Source organism: Epinephelus fuscoguttatus, linkage group LG21 (assembly GCF_011397635.1).
Source record: "Epinephelus fuscoguttatus linkage group LG21, E.fuscoguttatus.final_Chr_v1".
NCBI classification, from domain to species: domain Eukaryota; kingdom Metazoa; phylum Chordata; class Actinopteri; order Perciformes; family Serranidae; genus Epinephelus; species Epinephelus fuscoguttatus.
The window spans coordinates 33,523,274-33,546,804 of record NC_064772.1 but is presented as its reverse complement, the minus strand read 5'-3'; the positions used below and the strand labels follow the sequence as shown (position 1 = coordinate 33,546,804).

At 41.4% G+C, this 23,531-nt stretch overlaps 1 protein-coding gene across 3 annotated transcripts in view; it reads left to right on the top strand.

The window, feature by feature from the left end:
• The first annotated feature begins 1,853 nt into the window (after nt 1–1,853).
• slc12a7b (solute carrier family 12 member 7b) overlaps nt 1,854–23,531 on the top strand; it is an 89,513-nt gene continuing 67,835 nt past the window's right edge. Inside the window, exon 1 of one of the 3 annotated variants that reach the window (XM_049565493.1) lies at nt 1,854–2,132. In XM_049565493.1, the coding sequence (XP_049421450.1) occupies nt 1,895–2,132 (238 nt within the window). In that variant the 5' untranslated portion in view covers nt 1,854–1,894. The remainder of the gene's footprint in view (nt 2,133–23,531) is intronic. The other 2 variants (XM_049565491.1, XM_049565490.1) reach the window with 2 other exon arrangements.

The following is a 23,531-nucleotide window of genomic DNA, read 5'->3' as shown; positions in this document are numbered from 1 at the left end:
CATCCTGACTTTATCTGATCTGCCTATTTTATTGCTTTCTTATTGATGTTATTTCCTATTTATTATCTCGATTTTAGTTTTGGCCGTCCTTATTTTAGCTTTTACTTAGTTGACATTTTATGACGTGTAATTTGATTTATTCTCTTTGTGTTTTAATGTGTCTAGTTTTATTGTACAACACTTAGCTAACTGTAACTGTGTTTTGAAAGGTGGGATATATATATTAAGTTTATTATTATTATTATTATTAGGAGTGGAGTTTAGAAATACACTCCAAAATATACAAATAAATGCATTTATTAATGAAAGAAAAATTTGTTAAACAGATTTATTTATTCATCTCATAAGTACAGGACACTGAAATTTAGTGACCTTCTGCTTTATTTCAGCCCTTCACTCCAACTCTCCCACCACACACCGCCGGTCCAAAAAATAAAATAAAATAAAATAAAATAAAGAATAAATTAAATTAAATTAAATTCAAAAAAGTATTTTAACAGATATATAGTTTAGAGATCCACTCCAAAATATACAAAATAAATGAATAAATAAATAAATAAATAAATAGATTGATTAATGTATTAATGTATTAACAGATGTATTTATCCATCTTATAAGTACAATACACTGAAATTTTGTGAACATAGACGACACTTTTTTTTTCTTTTTCTTGTATACAACCCTTCACTCCAATGCCACCCTGCCGGTCCAAAAAATAAAATAAAATTAAATTAAATTGAATTGAATTAAATTAAATTAAGAATAAATAAAATAAAATAGAAAAAAATAAAAAAGATTTTGACAGATATATAGTTTAGAGATCCACTCCAAAATATACAAAATAAATGAATAAATAAATAAATAAATAAATTGATTGAGTAATGTATTAATGTATTAACAGATGTATTTATCCATCTTATAAGTACAATACACTGAAATTTTGTGAATATAGACAACACTTTTTTTTTTCTTTTTCTTGTATACAACCCTTCACTCCAACGCCACCCTGCCGGTCCAAACAATAAAATAAAATAAAATAAAATAAAGAATAAATTAAATTAAATTAAATTTAAAAAGTATTTTAACAGATATATAGTTTAGAGATCCACTCCAAAATATACAAAATAAATGAATAAATAAATAAATAAATAAATAAATTGATTGATTAATGTATTAATGTATTAACAGATGTATTTATCCATCTTATAAGTACAATACACTGAAATTTTGTGAACATAGACAACACTTTTTTTTTTCTTTTTCTTGTATATAACCCTTCACTCCAACGCCACCCTGCCGGTCCAAAAAATAAAACAAAATTAAATTAAATTGAATTAAATTAAATTAAGAATAAATAAAATAAAATAGAAAAAAAATTAAAAGTATTTTAACAGATATATAGTTTAGAGATCCACTCCAAAATATACAAAAAAATAAAATAAATAAATTAATTTATTGATTAGTTAAAGAAAATGTATTTTAACAATTATGACATTAATAAAAAAAAATATGAAATTATTTTGCTCACACAGTCTTGGAAAATTAGTTTATTTATTTTGATAAATAAATATTACAGAGATATTGAACTTTGGGGAGGACGCCATTAAATTTGATGCAAATATCAGAACTCGTCCATTTTACAATTAACAAATTTCCAACACTCTGATTGGCTCCTGAGGGTGATTGACAGCGCTCCTCGGCCCTGTCAGCCAATGAGAGAAGGCGGGGGGCGGGCACGTGTGTACTGTAATCAATCCTCTGATCGGCTCGTGAGCGTGTGTGTGTTCCGCGGTACGCTGTCCTGTGTGTTCACTCTCGCTGAGTGTGAGCCGGACAGCGTGTGTTCGCTCCTCCGTTAAAAGTACAGAGACGAGGGGAGGACAGCAGGAGGGACATGGGGGAAAGGTTTGTGGTGGTCCCGGTTGGCAGAGGAGTTGGGGTCCCCGGGGAGGGGGAGCACTCGGACGCGGTTGTCGCTGACCCGGCAGGGGACTCCAGCGGCAGCAGCAGCGGCGGCGGCGGCGGCGACACACTGGAGGAGAAGGAGGCGGGGGAGGACTCCGTGTTCGAGCCGCAGGACCCCAACGTCGTGGTGCCGATCCTGGAGTACAACAGGGAGCCCAACAAGTACGGTAAGACAGCCGCCCGTCACTAACTCCGTGTCCCACTTCTTATCTCATCTGTCTGCCAGAGGAGGATTAGCCCGTCGCATTTCACTTGTCTGGCTGTTTGTCCTCCTGGAGTTATGTAATGAAGCCGGGGCGTCAGGACCCCCAAACCCAGCCTGTGTGTGAATACACTCACCTAGAGTCAATCTGGGTCACTAAAAGTTTTATTAAACAATATTTGGATAAGTTGTGAAATGTAATTTGTCACCAACACTTCATTGAGAGCTCTGGCACTCAGTCACACACAGTTTAAACTGTTTAATTTGGATAAAACTGAAAATTTAATTAAGCATTATATCAAATTTTGCCACATCTAATTGAGCAAACTACCTGTACATTTGTCCCTCCTGTTATTTGCTGTATTTGCCTACTAGATGGAGGAGTTTTAGTCTGTAACAGAAGACAAATAAATTCTTTAATTTAAACCCGCTACAGTGTTGAAATAATCCTACATATAAGCAAGTTGTATTACCAGTGCTACCTTGTCATTTAAAGTCATATTAGTCTACTATGTGCTTCTGTTTCTAAAGGGAAATTCATCTTGATATATGCCACGATATTCAGTTTATGTGCACACGAGAGGTCAGAACAACAATCACACATAAAAAGAAAATGTTAAAAATGAAGATTGCGTCATTAAATAAAGAGTTCCAGACTAAGAAGTGTTACAAAATTGTGAATTATGTACAATTTACAGCGACAAAACAACACAAATAAATCACTTAAGTGTTGCAGATAAGTTATTTTCAGATGTTGTTTGAATCACGATAATGCAGATGATGATCTCTGAACCATAACTCGTCTGCACACTCTGTCCTCAAGCCTTGCTCGACCAGTTGCTCACAAACAAGGTGCTTCTATAGCAACAGGTCGAGGGTTAGGAGGTGCTGGGATAATTGCCTGGCACACAGGCCGATCCGAGCACGCCGAATTACAGTGTGCTGATGTCCAAGTGTGTGTGTGTGGAGACAATCTGTTGTGGGTATCGATTGGTGATCGTTAGAGCACGGGCTTTTGTTAAACTGTGCTAAGCTGCTTAAATGAGTCCGTCTTAAGATAAGGTTTCTTTTGAATGCAGTTGTTTTGAGAGACGTGGGTCACTACGTCCACACAGGCTGTTTCATATGTCACAGTAACGTAGGTGAATGGAAGACGGCTGTCAGGAAACAACTGGAGGTTTTAGTTTTTTAGTATGGATAAGAAATGACTGGTTGTACTGGGGATGAATCACCAGTTTCATCATGATACAATATTCTATTGATTCTTTGGATACCAATGCAGTGTTTGCAGATATCACAAAGTCTGCGACGGCACGATTCCGATTCAAGTCGGGCGCCTCCAATCAATACGAGACGATGTCCTCGTTTGTCTTTTTCCAGGCTCTTACCCACCATCTTCCTGGTGCGTGAGCCTTAGCACTGTTTGAATCTTTAGGAAGGAGGTGTGCTTGGAGGGAAACGGTGACACATGTGTGCCATTGGTATTTCACAATAAAAGTATATCTTAAAGATGACTACATGTTTTCACCTTGCATCAGTGATATTGGATTGTTGATCACTGAACAATACATTGACCCAGATCAAGGTGTCATTACATCCCTGGCTGTGTCAGGGTGTTGTGTTGGGTCCAACCCAAAATGTCTTACTGATCCAGGGCCAGAACAAGATGCTAGGTGGCTAACAGGTCAGTTTCTGGTTTCTGTGCAGACTCAGAACGATATTTGATGGCATTAGTTGAAACAAAGATAACAAATTCCTAGTTCTGTTTATTTGACATGTGAAATACTTCCGATTGTACTAAAGGCACTTTGATTTTGACTTCCATGGCTTGTGATTGTTGATTCAGCCACTGCAGGAATCTATACGATCTAACATGGGTACAAAAACCGGTGTGTTTCCATGTGTAGCTTAATTTAGAACATAGACATGCTGTCTTAAATCAGTAGCTCCACTTGAGAGGAGCAAAAGCAGAGTTCTTCCATGTGACTTCCTCTTCTATGATACAAGGACAGATTGGCACCTGTTGTCTCAGTTTTAATGCAAAGATTAAATTTCATTCTAAATCAGATTAAGTTGTTAAGAAGCAGATGGGTGTGCACGTGCACCGGTGCACTTGGAGTAGCTTGTGTTTAGGGATGAACGGAACAGATACTGATATTGGATATTGGGCCAATACTGACTCAAATCATTGACAGTTGGGCTGATCTATTCAGTTCAGTTCTGTGTTTAACAATTTCAGCTCTGACGTTATTTTACATTGGAATTTAAATTCCTATTTGCACTAAATGTCGACACGTTTTTGTGACTTAATGTTTGTTCTTATTTTTGTATTTTTTTTTTTTTTTTTACTGGAATTTCAATTTTCCATGATTTATTATTTTAATATTGAATAACAATTCAGTGGATTTATATCTAGGCATCTCTTGGCTGCGTTTTATTGAACAAAGTGAGGCACGCAACGTTTAAGTCAAGCCTGATGTTGCCTTACACAGTCAAGAATGATCCCAGTCACGCACTGCTTTTTGATTGGTACTCCATATCGTCCAATTCCCAAAACCCAGGTTTGGATTTGGGGACTAGTGATGGGCAAAGTAGTTCTTTAGATGTTACTGAATCACTAGAATCAGTTCATTAAAAAGATTCGTTCAAAAGATTTGTTCACCGAATTGTTCAGTGCTTGGCGAGAGGAGCCCTGACCGTGTATCAGAGTCCTAAAAAAAAAAAAAAAAAAAGGTTTTCCTGGGTTCGGATCTGGGTGGAAAAAATAACATAGGGGTCGGATCTCGGGTTTTAGATAAACACATCAAAATTAATATAAAATACTAAACTACAGATATTTATCTTGGTCATTATTTACTCTCTGAGGATCGCCTCCGCTATTTTGCAACGGTCATTGGTTCAGCCGTTTACACACATTTCACCATGTAATAACTCAATTTGTGATTGGACAAGAGAATCAACATGGCTGCCACCGTCTAACAAGCGCCGCTTCCAAAACAGTAAATAATTATCTAGGTATTTGAGAAATAAGTGGATAAAACGTACAACTATCACTTTATAATGTTTCTGAAGTGTTTCCCTGATGGATTACTTCTCTCCTCGATGGATTCTAAAAACACGTGACGGCTCGCAACTGCTGAACATCGCTCTGGACAGAAAGTAAGTCTATTATTACACATGTAAAGTTCCTTTACATAGATTAAAAGTTTAAAAGCATTAAACGTAACAAACGAGTGCTTTTACACTCGTATGGGAGAAGAACACAGAGGGTTGATGATGGAGCTGAAGTCAGGTTTTTATTGTGAGAGCTGCTTCATTCAGGTCGTTGTTTACTCACTGGCACCTTAACTGTGGTGATATGCTCTTCAGTATTCAGCCAATATGACCCAAAATGATTACTTTAAATCCGGGTTACGGTTTGGGCTGCGGGTCGTGTTTCAGCGGGTCGGACCGGGTTGCGGTACTAATTGGTCTGATGCACGGGTTTGCAGTTCGGGTGCAGTTTTGTACGTCCCCGGGTCGGGGCGGGGCGGATCTTGAAAACTGGACCCGTGCAGGACTCTGCTGTGTACTGCATAGTCCAACTCACTGAACTGATACATGGCTGAACTGCTGCTGCGTCTGCCCTGCACTGGTGAGTCTCATTACTGGCCAGCCTAACGTTTTAAGTTTGTTTATCTGGAAACTAAGTCTGTTAAAACAATGGGAGGTGTGTGATTGTGTTCATGTGGCTTGACTCCTGGCTACATTAGCCATTAGCGTGGAGAAAACGCTAATCACTGAAAAGAAATGATTTGAATCACTCAGGGATCTGGGTTACGTTGTTTACCGAGTGATTCGTTCACCGAGTGATTCGTCACGCGGTAGGCAGTCCCTCCCTGCACCCTGGCTGACTCGTGACTCGCAAGTGAGTCATCGTTCGCACGGACCAAATCGGCAGTTCCACTCCCGGCCTGCACGCTGGCTGGTGAGCTCAACTAAACTGAGAAATGAACAAATCAGTTCCGGAAGTGATTCAGTTCTGTACGTTCACTCAACAGATTCGTTCTTTTGATCGATTCGTTCGCGAACAACACAACATTATTGGGGACTGAAAAAGTCAGATTGGTGCATCCCTGCTTGTGTCTGCAGTACGTGGACTCGTCCCGGCCTTTGCCTTGCATTTCTCCCGGCCAGACAATGACAGACTATATTGTGTGTGATCGGCAAACGTTATAATCTCCGAAGTATTTGTTACACAGCTCTGAAGACGATTGTATCTCCTCTGAGGACACATAATCAGCTGGTGGTGGCACAATGGAAGAATGATGTTGAATGATTAGAGTTACCATGTTTCTATCACTTGTGCGTGTGTGTTAACAATTAAGACGGACAAAGTTCATTCTGCCCTGCGGGGAAGTTTGTCCTCTTCTCTTGAGCCAACGTCTACTGGACACTGACTTTCTTTGGGGATTTGGTCTGTTGAAGATGTCACTTGGAAGTTGTGATGGGTATTTTTGCTACTTTTGACATCTGACATCTTTTGGGACTTGAACTAATTTTAACACCTGTAAGTGCTGACTAAACTAAAAGTTATTTGGCTGTTGGACGGTGAGTTTGATATTCAGCAGTTAGACTTGTTGGAGGATTGTTTGAAGACTGTTACTCTTGCTGCTGTGGGAAATGCAGGTATTAATCAGGAGTCATGCATCACTGAAGTATCTCATTATTGAATGTTGACCCTTTGTTTTGTAAGCTATTCCTGGATTTCAATTACTTCTTTCCGCTACTGCTGTCAGTGTACTGCAATCAATACATGACTGATAGCAGGGGACGCCTGCTTGTTTACAGTAATCTATTTACTCACAGGCCACTGGATGCATCTGCAAAATTACATTCTTGAATGATAAAGTTGACAACTACAGCAGGTAATGAGTTTACATAATGAAGGGTCGGGCATTTTCTTTCACAGATGCACCACTTTTTAATGTTTGTAATGAAACAGAGCAACTTCTACGTACCAGGATTTTCTGGGTCATGACTACCCTAAACTAATTCGCAAAATCCAGATGAAATGAGAGGTTCCAATCTAAATCATATTTGGGAATTAGGCTGGAACCTTTGAGTTCATTTTTGATTTCCAGGGGGCGTCATCAGCGGACACAGACCAATCTGCCTCTGGATGCTTTTGGATAGCCTTCGCAGTTAATCAGAGCAATGAAACATGATGTAGCACTGAGGGACACACATGCAAGTTGAGGCAGTGCTTGGTCCGTGTTCAAGCAGGAAAAAATGGCATCCCTTCTCAAATGAAAGCTAAATAGTACACTAAAATATGTGTCTGAAATCTTTTCAGCCTGAGAATAGGTAATGCAGTAACAGAACCTCGATTTGTAATTGATCAGCACTGCTCAGTCTGACAGGTTAATGTGAGTCAGATCGGTGACGCAATCATCGTAACAAACCCGTCCCATGCTACACAAACGGATGTGATTGTCCTGCCAAGAATCTGGACCAGTGGGAATCTGTTTGAACGGGAGGGGTGACCAGACGCATCTGCACGCGCCAATAAAACATGAGCTTGCAGATGCGTCTGGTTCCCAGGCTAGGTCATGACAGCTTTAATCAGGTGGATTGTCTCAAATGAAACCCTTACAGATTCCAGGTAAAGCAGACTGAGTGCGGCCCGTTATCTTAAACACATACAAAGAAGGTTTTCTTGACATTCCTCTGTCACTGATAAACAGTTTACGGAAAGGTTTTCAGGTTTTTATCTCTTTTAGTCTAGCTGAACTGGAGAATTGTGTTGCTGTTGTCACTGAGGTTGCACAACAAATGTATAAGAGCGAGATTAAGCAACATGTCGTAAGAGGAAGCAGTGGTTATGAAGAAGTGGAAATTATAGAAAAGAGGGTACAGTTGGCTTGTTTCACTGGCTCGCCCTTCTATTAACGCCTTGCAGGCAATCTATGTGCTTTCTACTTGTTCCTTGTTCAGTCTGTGATGCAGCAGCCAAGCTGTGACTAAAGGAAGTAAAAGGAAAATATGAACACAGTTGTGACAGGCTAAATATATAAAGTGTATTTTAGATATTCTAACAATGACTTTACACTGTATATCAAAGGATATAGAGATGTAATGAATATATTAATAGAGGTTTCAGGGTACAACAGACGATGCACCCTTGCTTCAGATACGTAGAATGACTGAGATTACATGTGGATTTATGAGGGATTAGGCAGGCACTGAAAGATAAATGAGGTTCTGCGGGGATAAGAGTCTCCAAAAGGTGTCGGAATTAAACTTCAACGGAGACCGACTGTCAATCTATCTCAGGCAGTTCACACACTGGCAGATCTTTGGGGTTTTGAAACATTATTGAGGCTTGTTGCAGAGCGGCAGCAGCAGTTATCTACAGGTTTCATAATTTGAGATTTTACTGATTTTTACGGGTATTACTCATCATGTGTAGTATTACTCAACAGCTAAAAATGTCTTCCGTGGCTGTGGAGAAGCTTTAGTCAAGTCTGAGAAAATAACCCTGATGATGTGAAGAGTTTTTTTAGCCTTGGATCGGAGACTGCACATTTAACCCTACGTTTCAAACTGGGGGTGTGGAACTTGTAAGATGCTGCCATGAGACACGCACGAAAAGATGCTGTTAATGGCATTATGGGAAATGTACTGTAGGAGCAAGTGTTTCTGGAGATCACACCATATCAGGGACTACTAGTCAGAGTGTGTGCTTTGATTTAGATAGTGTCTCTTTCAAGTTTCCCAACTTTACCGAGCGGCAACCTCCCGGGCTGAAAGCGAAGCCACCATGGAAGTGCCAGAGACCGCCATTGCTTTCATGGCAACTTCTAGGCAGGGCTTGATGCTAACTTTTTTCCCAAAGAGCACATGTGCTCCTAAGTTGAAAAAGTAAGGAGCACACAAAGAACTTTGGGGGCAGAATGTAAATTGATCAAATAATGTGTTTTCCGTAATAAACGTGATGCAAATAGACATTTACAAGCAAAATTATTTAATGAATTTGTATACAAAATGTACAGAAATGTAAAATCATCAAGTTTTGAAAAAGTATTGCAATTTAATTTTGTCTTTAATGTTATTATCTTATATATATTATCTTTGCAATATGATTATCTTATATAATGTTATTACTATCCTAAAACGTTCTCCAGGTCCTCTGAAACTCTGCAGGACTTATTTCCACCCTGCCCAGCAGCGGTACCGTGACGAACGGTCCCTAACTGCGGGGAGAACGGAGCAGGCTTCCCCGGAGGTCCGCCGCTTAACCCGGTCCCTCGTCTCCTCCACACTTTGACTTATTTCCACGCTGCCCAGCAGCGGTAGCTTGGAGAACGGTCCCTCACTGCGGGGAGAGGGGAGAGGGCTTCCCCGGAGATCCGCTGTTTAACCCAGTCCGTCTCGTCCGCCACGCTTTGACTTATTTCCACGCTGCCGACAGTGGGACTTATATTTATTGTGCTGACAGTGGCTTGGAAAACCACCCATATCCGTGTCACATGGGGAAGAGGGAAGAGGGAAGGCAGCTGGAGTTCCTCCAACATTTGCGGTTAGATTATCATATTTTTTTATTGACAAAAATATAGGCTGCTTCGGCTGATTTTTTTTTTTTTTTATGCGCATATGTGCCCCTAAATATTTTTTACAGTTCACACACACCTAGTTTTAGTCACAAATCTGAGTGAAACGCTCGCACTGTCGAGCGCTGCTAGGCTCACTCCAGAAGTGGGTCGATCCCTATAGACCCTCGTGGTAAAATGCCCAACTTCACAGCATTACATTAACACCCTGGCACACACAAACTGTTTTGCTTGTCATGAGAACTGAGTAGGTGCTGAATTTTTAAACAACACACCCATTTACGTTTTATGAAGGGTAATAATTAGACATATTTAAGCTGCTTGAGTGACAGGCTACAGTCTATGAGTCAGATCCACCCTTCGCTCCTTCACAGTTGCACCTTTTTGTCCAAATATGGTCATTTCTGTCTCCAGAAACCAAACGATGACTGCCAAAAAGCAGAACTCAAGGCTCCAAAACAAAAGCCACAAATCAGTGGGTGACGTCGCAGTGGCTATGTCTATTATTTTATGCAGTCTAGGGGTATGATAATATTGGTATGATTTTTAATATGATACTCACTCATACTGTGGCGTCCTGAATGTTTTATGAACAGCCCCGGACTTCTCAGACTCTTTTAGCGACTTACCGCTCAGAGGGAACTCATTCAGTGGTTCCTCTGGCAGCAGCACAGCGTCTCTCCCTCTCCTCTCTCACCGTATGCACACAGGAGTCGGTGTCGTCAAGTGATTTTGTCATAAACCTTTGGGAATGTTTGTGCCGCTTGCTGCTGAACAAAAAGCTCCATATATGTGAATGTGTGAAAGTTGTGGTGTTATAACAGCCTGTCACAGGTTACAGCGTGATGATTAGAGGAGAAATGGCAGAGCATAAAGGTCCAGGTGGACAATGTGATAATGTGCAAATCAGCATCTCTGTGATTTCGTAGGCTAGTTATGTTAAAATGTGAAACCTCTGAAGTCCGGTCAGTGTTTCAGGCTGTCTAAACAGTTTCTTTTTTACTGTAAGCGATGTTATACATAGTCCAACTGTGACAGATATATCAAGGTCTTGAGGTCACTGAGTGGTGTTTCACGGTACAACTCTTTGGCTCCAGATGTACCGCAAAACCTGAAAGAGAATGGGGCTATTTCTCAGCTGGCAACAGAGGTCACACAGTAAATACAGCGTGCATATATATAGTTAGTGATTTAAGGTGGGTGCAGTATGAATGGTTTAGGTTCAGTAAATGAACGTCCTCACAACACAGCATTATGTCTGCATGCGTGTGTGCATTCATGTTTAAAAAGGCATGCACCTTGGGCTATCATGTGCTGCCCTCTGCTTTATTTGGAGCCCAGCAGTCAGCACATGGACACCAACTGGGCCCTGGCTCCCACTGTATCTACTCCTGCTTCTGTGCGGCCTCCCAGTGCGCCGCCTCCCCTGCCAATCCTACGTGGGATGTTTGTTCCAGTTGCTCCTTATTTACACGCAACACTCAGGACAAGGGGTGTGTCCCTCGCCGGTCAGACAGAAGGGTTTTCAGAGAACTCAACCCCCCTTTTTTGGGAAATGCACACAGTTTAGCCCAATCGTCAAAGTGGCCTTTTCATCAAGGGCATTAAACCACTTTAAAAGTTTACTTAGTAATGCAAGTTTAACCTTGAGGGAGTCTGTCTGTGTTAATTTCAGCTGCAAACGCACTTGTACTCAATCTTGGCAATCTTGGGACACATCATTTTTCTATTACAATTGTTGAGCCACTAAATGATCTGACACATTTAGCAGTTAAAGACTTCATCAAACTTAATTTGTCACTCGTTATAAAGCCACTAGTTTGATATCACTGATTAGCTGTGATCAAATTTGCAGAAGATTAAGGTGTGGCTCCGTGATTACTCACTGGACTTTATGTGCCTGCAAGTCATAAAATCTTTGACAACTTTTTGTAGAGAGCTGAGCTGTGTCTGCTTTGCCACCTCCTTCCACAGCTCTTCAGGGAATGTTTTCTGTAGCTATCAGTGCCTTTAAAAATAACCCTGTGTTGTCCTTGGGAACCCATGACACGCTACACAATGCATAAGTGCATCATCATCTGAGATCCAGACGAGGTTTTTCCACAGAGCTTTACTGTGCTGCTTCTGTTCCCTTTTACTTCTCTCCTGGCCAAAATAGGGTTCAACACAGCCTATAGTTTGATGGTGTGTGAGCCAGGTTTTAAAGGTTAGCTGCAAACTTGAAGTATAGGTCAACCAATACTAGAGTTTAAAGGCAGATAATGATATCTATATTTAGGAGTATAGAAAGTCTATAACATCTTTCACAGTATATTTACCAGTAGTATTATTTTTTACATAAACAATAGTCTTGTTACTGATTATGACGATTTGTGTGTCTGGTTTTTTTTTTTTTTTTTGGCTTGTTTTTTATACACTTAGCAAGACATTTAAGAATGTAAAAATCAGCTGTGATATGTTACTGTACGTTCAAACCAGAAGCTTCCAAAGAGGCAAAGTATCTCGCAGACGACCAAGAAGCATGACTGTCCAAAATATTTGCGGCAGCTATGGTCGCTCTAGTTACTCATCACGTGAACCATTGAGCGTTCGATCGTGCTTGTCAATTTAAATGTTTTGTTATGTTTGATCAGTGAAAACATAAAACGTATGTCATCCCATTCAAATCAAGTAAGGAAGACTTTGCATGCTACGTCACAACATTAGCCTGCACTTCTCTCCTCTATTACGAACATTACACACTTTAAAACTCACCAGACCAACCAACTACCTCCGTGACGTGGTCCCAAGCCCCATTCTTCTTATTTTGGTCTCTGTAACCAAACAGCGACACACTATAAAGGACTGAGTGGGTACGAACGCAAGTAATAAACTTCTCGATATCCATCGTCAGAACAAGTGTGCTGTAGGAACCAAAGTTACAAGGCTTGTTCCCTGGGACCCGCTTCATCGAAGCACATCAGCATTCCGATTGGTTGCTGCCGAACCGCGTCAGAGCTCATTACCATAAAGTTACACAAGTTTTAACTCCCCTCCGGACCGCTCTGGTCGCTTTGGTCGCCCAAGACCAGGTTGCCCAAGACGCCAGACTCACGTTGAAAATGAATGACTTCGGCCGTTTTGGAAGCTCTGGTCGCTGTTGGTGAGAACGTACAGTAACAGCGTCACAAATGACCTCAAACCTAGTTCTAACTAGCTCTAGCATCTACACCAATTCAGTATATATGCAACAAGCTAATATTGGCCTGGCTAATTTGTTGGTCTAGCTTGAAGCACCTGTATCATATACTGGCTGTGTTTCTTGAGCACTGGCTGGATGGATCAGAAGACGGGCTGATTAATCCTGACCTTGAGTTACTCAGTACGTTTACTCAGTCAGATTGAAATCGTACTAAATCATATTGTATACAGTCAGTCGGACCTAAACTGGCCTAGAAGCTCTGAGCATGCTGCACACTTTCCGTCCCTTGCTTGACCGGAAGTCGAATAGCATCAAATGCATAACCGAAGAAGAGAAGAAAAAGAAAAAGTAAACATACAGCACGTATGAGATATAGTTGTCCAACATGGTACCAGTTTTCCGCTAGCTAACCATAGCTAAGTTGTTAGTCGATTGTTTGGTCTATGACGTAATAGGTCAACCGGAAAAAGGTCCAGTACTATCAAGCTGAAAGGGGGCATATCTCCACCTACCGTAGGGGAGTCGGGCATACTTTGGTCATTAAATGGATTCCCCTCTCGTGCTTGTATACTGGGACAAGGACAGTGGTCCAATTAAATGGCCCACTCGAGCTATAACAGTAGCTTTATTTAACTGAGCATGTAAACGTACTGAGAGTGACTTAACCACTAAATGCATTCATCAGCCTGTTAGCATTACGGCGTTGCTCAAAATATGAGTGACTCTGAGTTCAGAGACTGAGGTCGGCAAAATGCAGTACACAAATTAGCTTATCTCAAGCACTAATGAATCTGTCCTCTCTCTTGCGAGCAGAGATCAGTATACCGAACATTCAGAAATCAGCCTCTCATTTTTAGCCAGCATGGTTATAATGACAAATGTTGACAGATCGTATCAGCTGGCACTAATGAACATTAATTCCATAAGTATCTTTGTTACAGCCTTAAATTAAACTCGTCAGTTGTCTGGTTAACACGCTCTCAGCAGTCAGTGTGTACTCGGCTAAAGACTGTTTCTATAATTAATAAATCCAACAGAGAGAACAGTGTTTCAGTCACATTCTCCAAATCCAGTATGATTTAAAACATTTTTCAAGGAAACCTAAAGTGCTACATTTCTCTCTCCCTGCTCATAAAGCCTCTGCTGGGACAACACCCAGGTTCACAGTCGGCTGGGTCTAATCTGTGTAACGGCAACAACTGAAAACTTGCTGATGCAGAAGGGAGTTTGCACTGGGCTGGCTAAATTCGAGTCGCTGTTTGAGCAGCTGAAGGTCCGTCCCCGGACCATCTGCCATTGTCTGTGCTCTCGCTTCAGCTTTGTTTTTCTTGAACAGATACAACGTCACGTTACTCGTAGACTACCACAATAAAAGCAGCAACTTTTTTTACACTTGTACCCACATCAAGTCGGGCAGTAAAAGTGAATTAAATCCTCAAGTAAATCAGTTTTCCTCCAGTATATGGTCAGGTGTTCATCGCTCACTTTGAGAAGGATACAACACTGGTACATCTTAGTCTTTAAAGTCATCCTAGGCTTACTTCCTACTTACTAAAACAGTCCTAATCTGAGGTTGCACAAATGGCTCAAAGTGCCTTTTATCAGTACAGTCTGGCAAAACAAACCTACTGCAGCCCTTAGTCCTTAAATGATCTGCAGGCCGAGCTCAAACCTAAAACCCTTATCTCTTTAAATTGTTTTTAACTTACAATAATGGAAGTTATCACTGCTAGCTGCAGTTTCAAAGACAAAACAAGATCAAATATTGCTGCCTTGTTAATGCACTGACTATTTAATGTAGTGTATTTTTTTGCCGCACCCATTGTTGGGACTTGATGTTGTCCTTTTATGTGTTTGATGCTGCTATTTGAACCTGTCCTGGCTGGATCTCACTTGTAAAATAGGCTTTAAACTCAATGTGTCTTCGTAGTGTAGCTTATGAGTAGCTTAATTAATAGTTCTAATCTAGGACTTTAAGTATTTGGATGAAGTAGCTTGTGAAAAATAAGCTGTGTGAAATTTAGAAGCTGTGACAGCTATGTCAGAGATACATATTTAATCAACATTTAGGTATTGGATTGAACTTGATAGTGGCTGATACCCAATATCTAAGGTCTGGAATCAAGATTGGGCCCAGAAAATCGTATTTGTGGCATCCCTAAATAATAATAGTGCGCACAATATCTGCAAATCAAAGCACCTGTCTCACTGGATATGGACCCTCTGCTGTAGTCCACCTGAAATTCTGTTCTTATCTCTCCTCATGCTCTTTACATATAAGTGAAGCCAGTGTTTATTTCAGACACACATCGCATGTGGTCAGATTGATAACAGTAACAATGTTCCAGCAGCTGAAAGCCGCTGCCACTGAACAGACGTCGTGGGAAAAACTACTTAACATGTTTTTCCCCTGAAGGTCTTCTACATTTGTTGCTGGTAGTCATGGGGTTTTCCAGCTCTTGGTCAGCAGTTTTTGTAAGGCTAAGTAAGGCATTTACGCTGACTCATGTTGGCCTTATTGCCTTTGCTGTTGTGATAAATACTAATGGAGGACGAAATAAAGCTAAATGAGGCCTTTGGAGAGCCAAGTCTACCTTTTAAAATTACACCAGGAGCTGGTAAAGAGTTGTGTCGACTCAAATCAATAAGTAGAGCGTGGACACATAAACATGAACAAATGATATTACAGCTTACTGTACAGTCGCAATTCAAACACATTTGTGTTACTGTCTCAACAAAAAGGAGTTCTAAGCATTCATTTATGTTTAATTCCTGTGTAGATGTTCATGTTATTGTGTCCACCCCAGGTGTATGTGAGGGATAAAGACAGCTAGGTACAGCAGGAGTCCTTGGTTGTGGCGTCGGTGGGTATCAGATGTCAGAAATGTGTAGGGAGACGTGTGAGTGTCATGTTCAGCCCGCCTCTGAATGAGGAGCCTAAGGATAACCTCCTGAACCCCTCTCCTCTCACGAGCAGCCTAAACGACTCCAGCACGGCCAAAAGCCAGAGATGAAACCGATACAGTGGAAGCTTCGGTCGTTTCCAGCATCTCTCATGACTCGGACTGAGCCGTCCGCCCAAAAAGGAACTGAGCGGACAAAACGTTTGACTCGAGCCAACTTCTGTTTTTGCTGAACTTAGTCAGTGGCTGATATTAATATCTACCTGACATATCAGGAGAGATGAAAGACCAAGCTGAGCTGGGGTCAGATTCCCATCATATGCCTGACTTCATTTTCAAGCTCAGTGAAGGGTTCCTGTAAGTGTTACTGGTTTTGAAACCAGAGATTTCCAAAGAATTTTCATCATTAGCGTTGCTCCACTTCATTGACTTGGATTGTTTATTATTGTAGATTGAGTCGTCCACTCTGCTCTGAACTTTGTTAGATATCTGTGTCTTCTGTTGAAAACTGCAAACTAAGAGTGTATATAAAACATCTGGAGCCAGTTGTGCAGACGATGTGTACACACAAAAACCCAACTAGTTTTTACAAAAGAAGAATGTGCAGAGAGAGTGATAGCAAAGGCTTTTTAAATTTGAATCAATAGCTTCCCTTTTATCTTCAGCTGCGATCCTATTTCTTTATTATTATTTTTTGTACTTTTTATGCCTTTATCAGATAGGACAGACCAAGCATGAGGTGGAGATGACATGCAGCATCGGGCCACGGGCTGGAACTGAGCCCACCGCCGCTGCAGCAAGGACAGTGCCTTTGTGCATTGGGGGCGCCTGCTCTTCCCACTAAGCTACGAGGTGCCTTCAATTATTTATAATCCCTCTGACGTTTGATGGCAATGATGAAGATAACACTGCAGACGATGTTTTGCAGGTACATGGGATGAGCTAGTCACACTGGTGCTGTAAATGGCCTCAGCTGTGCGAAATGGTTACACGTAAGCGATCGGTGAAATTACTCTTCTTCTTTGCCTCTCTTTGCACTGACAGGACTCTTAAGTGGTGGAGCAGGCAGAAGTATAGACATGCAAGTGATTAAAGGCCTTTCTTCATCTTCATCATCAACCTTTTTGCTCTTGAAGGGTATTTTCTGTACTTTTCAACCTGTAATGATGACAGTTAATCGTGTGCATTCAATGCACGTCCACTAAAAGTGCGTGTTATTTCCACTGACACGCTCCAATTGTTGTTTTAAGTGTCTGATGACATCTTAGAAAGGACCCCACAGAAGTCAACTTTAAAGACCATTTTTATTTTACTAGAAACAGCCTGAAATCTGTAACGCCAAACCAGACGTGGGGGAAAGTCACACATGTGCAAGTCACAAGCAAGTCTCAAGTTAGTTGTGGTGAGAATCAAGCAAGTCAAGTCGATTCATATGTCACATACAGCAAACATCTCCTCACGATCCGCTAGCATGTCCTCTGAATATGCTGTGAAAAGTCCGGCCAGCGCGAAACCAACGAAAGCAAGCATACACACGTGAGCGCGGTGCCCAGAGAGGCAGTCAGAGCTACAGGCTACAGTGAGGCTAAAAACAGAGTTCAAATGAAGCTCAATTGTTTTTCCAAACAACTTTTTATGTTGGGGCTTCAGGACACTTGGATCACTACGGACGAGCAGTATGGAGATATTTTGTGGTTTCAATCATGTGTTTTTGGACGTTTGAATCTGGGGCGCCGTCAGCCTCCATTAGGTGGAGCTGTGTTGCTACCCCCTCTCCTCTTGGATCTCCGCAAGTGTTGTGAAGACTCCAAAACTAGCTAGCTCCATTGTGTTCGATAACATTGTTGAACGTAAACAGAAGTGACGCCCAACAGTGCTTAGCGTGCCTTTAATAGTGAATTAAAGCCACGTCCTTTCGAGTCATCCGTCTCAAGTCAAAGTCAAGTCTCAAGTCATGAATACAAAGTCAAAGTCAAGTCTTTTATCAACGTTAGTCAAGTAAGTCTCAAGTCATCATATTTGCAACGTCATAAGTCATGTGATTCGAGTCCCCCATCTCTGCGCCAAACCCACCAGCCTCAAAAAATAAACTGCAGTTTTATCATCATAAAACACACCTCATTCAAAATCCACAGAAAACAAAAATAAAACTCCCAAAAACCATTTTGGTTCATTTTTCCACCATTTCAACAATCAGACTGTGTTATAGGTTGAAACAAACCTTACACGGCTCTATACACACTAAAATTACTGTTTAGTTAGATAGTCTAGAGGATTAGCCGGTAACGATTTGTGTTTCTGGTTAAACAAAAAGATCTGTCTCTGTAGGGATCCTTTCCATAATGTTGTCAGACATTTGGGATAACAATCTGAGTGTGTCAGTGGCAAAAACAAGCTCTTAAATGCTCCGAGTGGTTACACTGCAGCCTGATTCGCAGCTAGCTGCAGAGCTCTCACTCAATACCCAACTAATTTCAAAGACTGTTGACTCTATTAGTCAGTTGGACACAAAGACATGGTAAACCAGATTGCCAGTTATTCGTTAAAACAGTCCCTGGAGTCAAGACAAGATTCATTCCCAATGTGAGCCCTAAGCATATTATCTATGAAATGGATTCGTAGTTTTGACATAAGCCCTGACTACAAACGTCACAGCATCACCAGAAAGAAGTTCAAAAGGAGCGCGTTCGCCTTCAAAAGACAGAAAGTGTCACCTGAGCCTGTTGTGTCAAATCCAGTTTAATGGATGACTGGCAGGCAAGTGTGCTGTCACCTGAGATGGTCGAGGTGTGGCCGTCCATGTTTGCAGCACAGTCATCATGCAGTGAGTGGCATTTACCTCTCCTCAGCTAATTTACTGTTGAATAGCAGATTGTGACGAGTGGGATTTTTCCATCATCATCATCACCTCATATGATTTTTCCCATGATTTATGTCTCGCTGCAGACCAGCTCACCTTCAACACCCGGCTAAGGTCTCCTTTATAGACCAATAAAGAGAAGTCATGGAAATGTTTCAGAAAGGAAACTGAAAGATTCAGACGCCACAGTCACATTGGAAAATCTGACTGAAGATGACGGCTGGCATTGTTTCCCCTCAGTTTCACTCGAGTCAGCAGTTACAAAACAACTTTTCCATTTGCAAGTTTACACCTGATTGCGCAGGTTACTGTAAACACAGCTCGGTGTTGATCGGTGGCTGATTTTATTGCAGCCTGTTGGTCGAGGTGTACAAATTATTAAGACAAAGAGTTGGTCCTTATTTTGTCATGATGGTGGTGTGACTGGTGTATTACTGGATGTGATCAAATGGGGGCAACAGAGCGTCATTAGTAGACCTCAGCATCTGCTACATGATGAGGGGAGAAGTCAAATTGAAAAGCAGAGCCACAGAAGTCAGTCAAAGATGGACTTCTGTCAATGCATGTGTTTTTATTTAGTGTACTCAAACTACCGATAGATCCAGTGACAGACATGGTACATAAGGGTCAGGCTTATTTACTGCATGCGACAGTTTCAACTTCCATACAACTGTGTTATCTAACTTACACAAACTGTTAGTTCCTTTCAGATGAGAGCGAGAAAGATAGAGTCAGACGACCGAGAAAAGTTCAATCGTGAGCTAAAATACTGCCGAACGTTGGTTTTCATTCATCAAGTGGCCAGAAAATTGACTCCAGTGAGATACTCTTAGGTCTTTTCTGCTGTGACAGCTTGTAGCGTAGTACAGAGTTTTCTCTTGTGTACCCTCTGTCAGTCAGCACTCATGCAATGCAGTTTGAAGGAGGAGGAAGTAACAGAGAGAAGGAAGATGCCATGTGACACAGGCCATGACCCAAACTCACATGACTTGGCAAAGAGATCATATATTAGCTGGCCGATTGCCTTTGGATGTATGCAGTTTATATTGTGTGTTACACCATTTTACACTGCATTATTTGGAATAATAATCCCCACAGGAAAGCTGTGTTTCCTCAGACTTCCTCCAGAGGGCACTGTCAGCTACTGGTGGGGATCTAAGGTCTCACTGAAAAGCTCTTGAGTGGGGCAGACGGATGATGTCACAGACAGATGTAGTTTTCTGACTTTGCAGCTGTCAGAATGTATTGCCCCAGTTCTGCAGAACAATGCATACTTTGTAAGGATTCAATATTTATTTATTTAGAATAAAAACTTAGCTCAATAATGGACATATTTTTTGTACTGATACCTGTCAATCACTTGGGGAGCAGGTTTACATGTTACACTTTGATCATGTGTTGTGCTTTCAGATTACACGAGTTGCATCCACACAGTTATTTAACACATTTTTATCTTTCCTGTCCTTTATTAAAAATACTGAAATTCCTTTTTTTCCATTTTGAGCCTTTAAACATGCCTTCACAGTCTAGTGCATCATGATTAGGGATGCACAGTATTGGATTTTTTGCTGATATCTGATATGCAACAACTCATTTGACTCATAACCAATATCGATATATCTGCATTTTGCCCTGCCTAATTTGATCATCAGGTCTCTTCTGTAGTGGAATAACATCATATCATGCATGCATACTGTTATCGTGATGCCCCACCAGCAGATGGAGACATGAAATGCAATATTTTTTAATTTATGTAGTATTTATTCATTGTGCCTAGTAAGAAAAAGCATATTGGCCGATATTATTGTGCGTCCCTCATGATGCATCAAAACCTAAACAGAGAAAAGAAGCAGTCAAATTAAAATTAAAAAAAAAAGTTAAATGTAAGGTCATCAAAGGATGCAAATCATGGAGTTTGGAGGCTGAACAACCGGTGGAAGTATCTGCATTTTGCTTGGAGAGACAGGAAGTGTCCATGAAAAAGAGATCAGAGCTCCTCGCCACACCCTGATTACTGTCCTTGGGCTGCACTTGGTGTATCTGTTGCAAATCCAGTCTCCTCCCATCTTCCCTGGGAGAATAAATCGATGCATCTATTCCTGGATTAGAAACCTGAGCCTGTGGAGAAAAAGTTCAGCTCAGTGGAACTGGTGTTATTTTCTTAGCAGATAAATTCATCACTGTGTGTGGAGCTCATTCAATTCACAGACTGTATGTGCAGAAATTTCATAACCCATGCTTTTCCGTGCAGTAGTGATCAGCTGTTTTTGTTAATGACTATTCCTCACACATCTCCAGCTGTTTGTGACTGACTGACTGACTGATGACGCAAACAGGTAACAAAAGGCCTGATTGATCAGTCGCCATCTTGTCTTGAACTTAGTTTGACAAATAATGATGCTAGTCTGTCGCATCTTTTGTGATTAATTTTTTAACCACATGACAGTCCAAAATATAGCTTCAGTCAGTTAAAGAGAGTACCATTAGCCAGCACTTTCCCCAGTGTCATTTCATGTCTATAGTATTTTTTATTTTGGGCATGTTTAAAATGCTTGCATGTTGTTTCTTCACTTCCTTAGACACTATCCAGCGTGTACATCCACTTTCCTGTCCTGAAAAATCACTGATGTAGCATTCAAACACACTTAAAGTCCATGGATATACATACTTTTACCATTTCCAATGTGGAATCAGTCCTCAGTGAGTTATATTTCCTCACAGGAAGCACAGAGAAATCCCCAATATCATATGACTCCAGTGAGCGCAGGGAAAACTGCGTGCTGACCGCTGACCGGCCGACACTTTGGAATTACTGTATGTCTAAAACACTCCTGTACTTATTAATAACTGTTCTGACTAATAACACACAGTTAAGACGTTACATTTAGTGCTTTGCTAATTTCCCTCCTTTGTCTCACAGAGCTGTTTGTGCATGAGCTTGTTCTGGTTGATTAGATCACCACGGACATGTCCTTGACTGGTACAGACCATAGACTGTATCAGAATAATGGACACAGGACCATGACGTCAACCAGAGTACTCTACCCACCAATACCCGTACAGCTCAGTACCAGAACCAACCCGTTACCCGTCATTATGTCTACAGCCCTTTTTAAATAGGAATTGTATAAATTTGCAGGAAAGCCCAATCAGTCTTCGTTCAGCATTGGCAGTATAAAAACAAAATCGGGGAGTGCAGCAAAATGCCGCCTGCCTACTTTTGTTTATACAGAATGCGCCTTTTTCGGGGCAATGGGGGGCGTGAGCAAGTAACAAAACATGTAGCTCAGCGTGTGACGTAAACAGTGACGTGGGAGGGAAGCTGCGGCTGGTCAGTCCTTCGGCGATTCTCTCGTAAGTCGGCCCGTTCTTCACCGTCCCCGTCATCGTTTGCGAGGGCAAGGAGGGAGCGCAATTCCTTGTCTCCTCAGTTGCTCATCTTTACAGTCTGTGAGGTTTGCGTTTCCCTCTTGCTACTAGCTGCTCGCTAATTCCTGCTATCAGCTCTTTCCTGTTTATCCACCGCCAGTGGCTCGCACGTTGCGGCGTCATCAACAGCTCCTCCCGTGGCAGAAGGGCGCCTTGTTCTTTTTCAACCAAAAAGGTTCCGCCAATATGTCTACCCTACGTGGCGGAAAATTGGGCGCCTCGGATCAACTCGCCAGAAATCTGGCAGAGTAAAAGGGGCTTAAGTCAAAGCTGCACCTCCTCGCACCTGTTGATTAAAGTCCCACGACCCCTACCTGTAATTAAACATACACAGGCAACAGCCACTCACATTAAGATGGGTTTCCCGTTCTTGACTTGAAACTAAAATGTCTTTTTAGTCTCTTTCACCGGCTGCACTCGATGCCAGGATGGCGAAAACATTCGGCACAATCACTGCCAGGTTAGGAAACATTTTAGCCTGCTCCTTCCACCACTATAAAGTCTTTAAAGGACCCTCCTTGAGTATCTTGAACTTGATGAAGACTGCCACCTCATCCTCGGACTGCAAAGTTTCATCCTTAGTGTCTTCCAAGTCAGTGACGAATGTGACAATGGGGTCAGAGGTTCAACTTGTGTCACTGACTTTCAGAATAGAAAGAATTGCAGCTTGATAAGAGTGATTTAGATGTCAAAATAATACACATATACTGCACATCTTTTCCATTTGTTTTATTTTGAAAAATATATATCCATTTTTGTTCTCACCTGATGCCTGCCCGCTGTAGTTCAGTTTCACCCCTGCCCGTACCCATGACTATTTATTTCTTTACCTGTCACACGGCTTTTTGCAGGTTACCCAGGACTCTGACGTGACCCATTTGTTTGTGGATTTCCTTTTTAAAACCTCAAGTTTGGCATTTTCGCCCTCGCCATCTTGGATATTTGAGCCAGAAGTGACCTGACGTGACCATGTTTTGACGAGAGTGTGGTGCTGGGGAGGAAAAGCACAGTTGTATCCGATAACATTAATGATAGCTGCACTCCACTTGAGGGAGGTCCTGGTATTGTGCATGCTGGCTCTCTGGAATAGCTTACTGGGACACTTAATGGAACCGAGCCATCGTAATGTTTAGCACTTCCGCATTGGTTATTTTTCAGCCCTGGAAGTTTCTGCTTATTGTAGAAAGTCACTTGCAAAGGACCAAGACAATATTAGACAGTGCCTCTGCAAAGACTTAAATCTTTATATTTTGGTTATTTCCTCCTTCCATTGGAGCAACACATGAGTCTATAATTAAGTTATATAACAAATACCCCTGTGCTCCTGTGTTTTCATGTCATGCTCTGGCTGTGAGATGTTGCATCAAGCACAACACGGTGGAAAACTGTCTGAGATCTG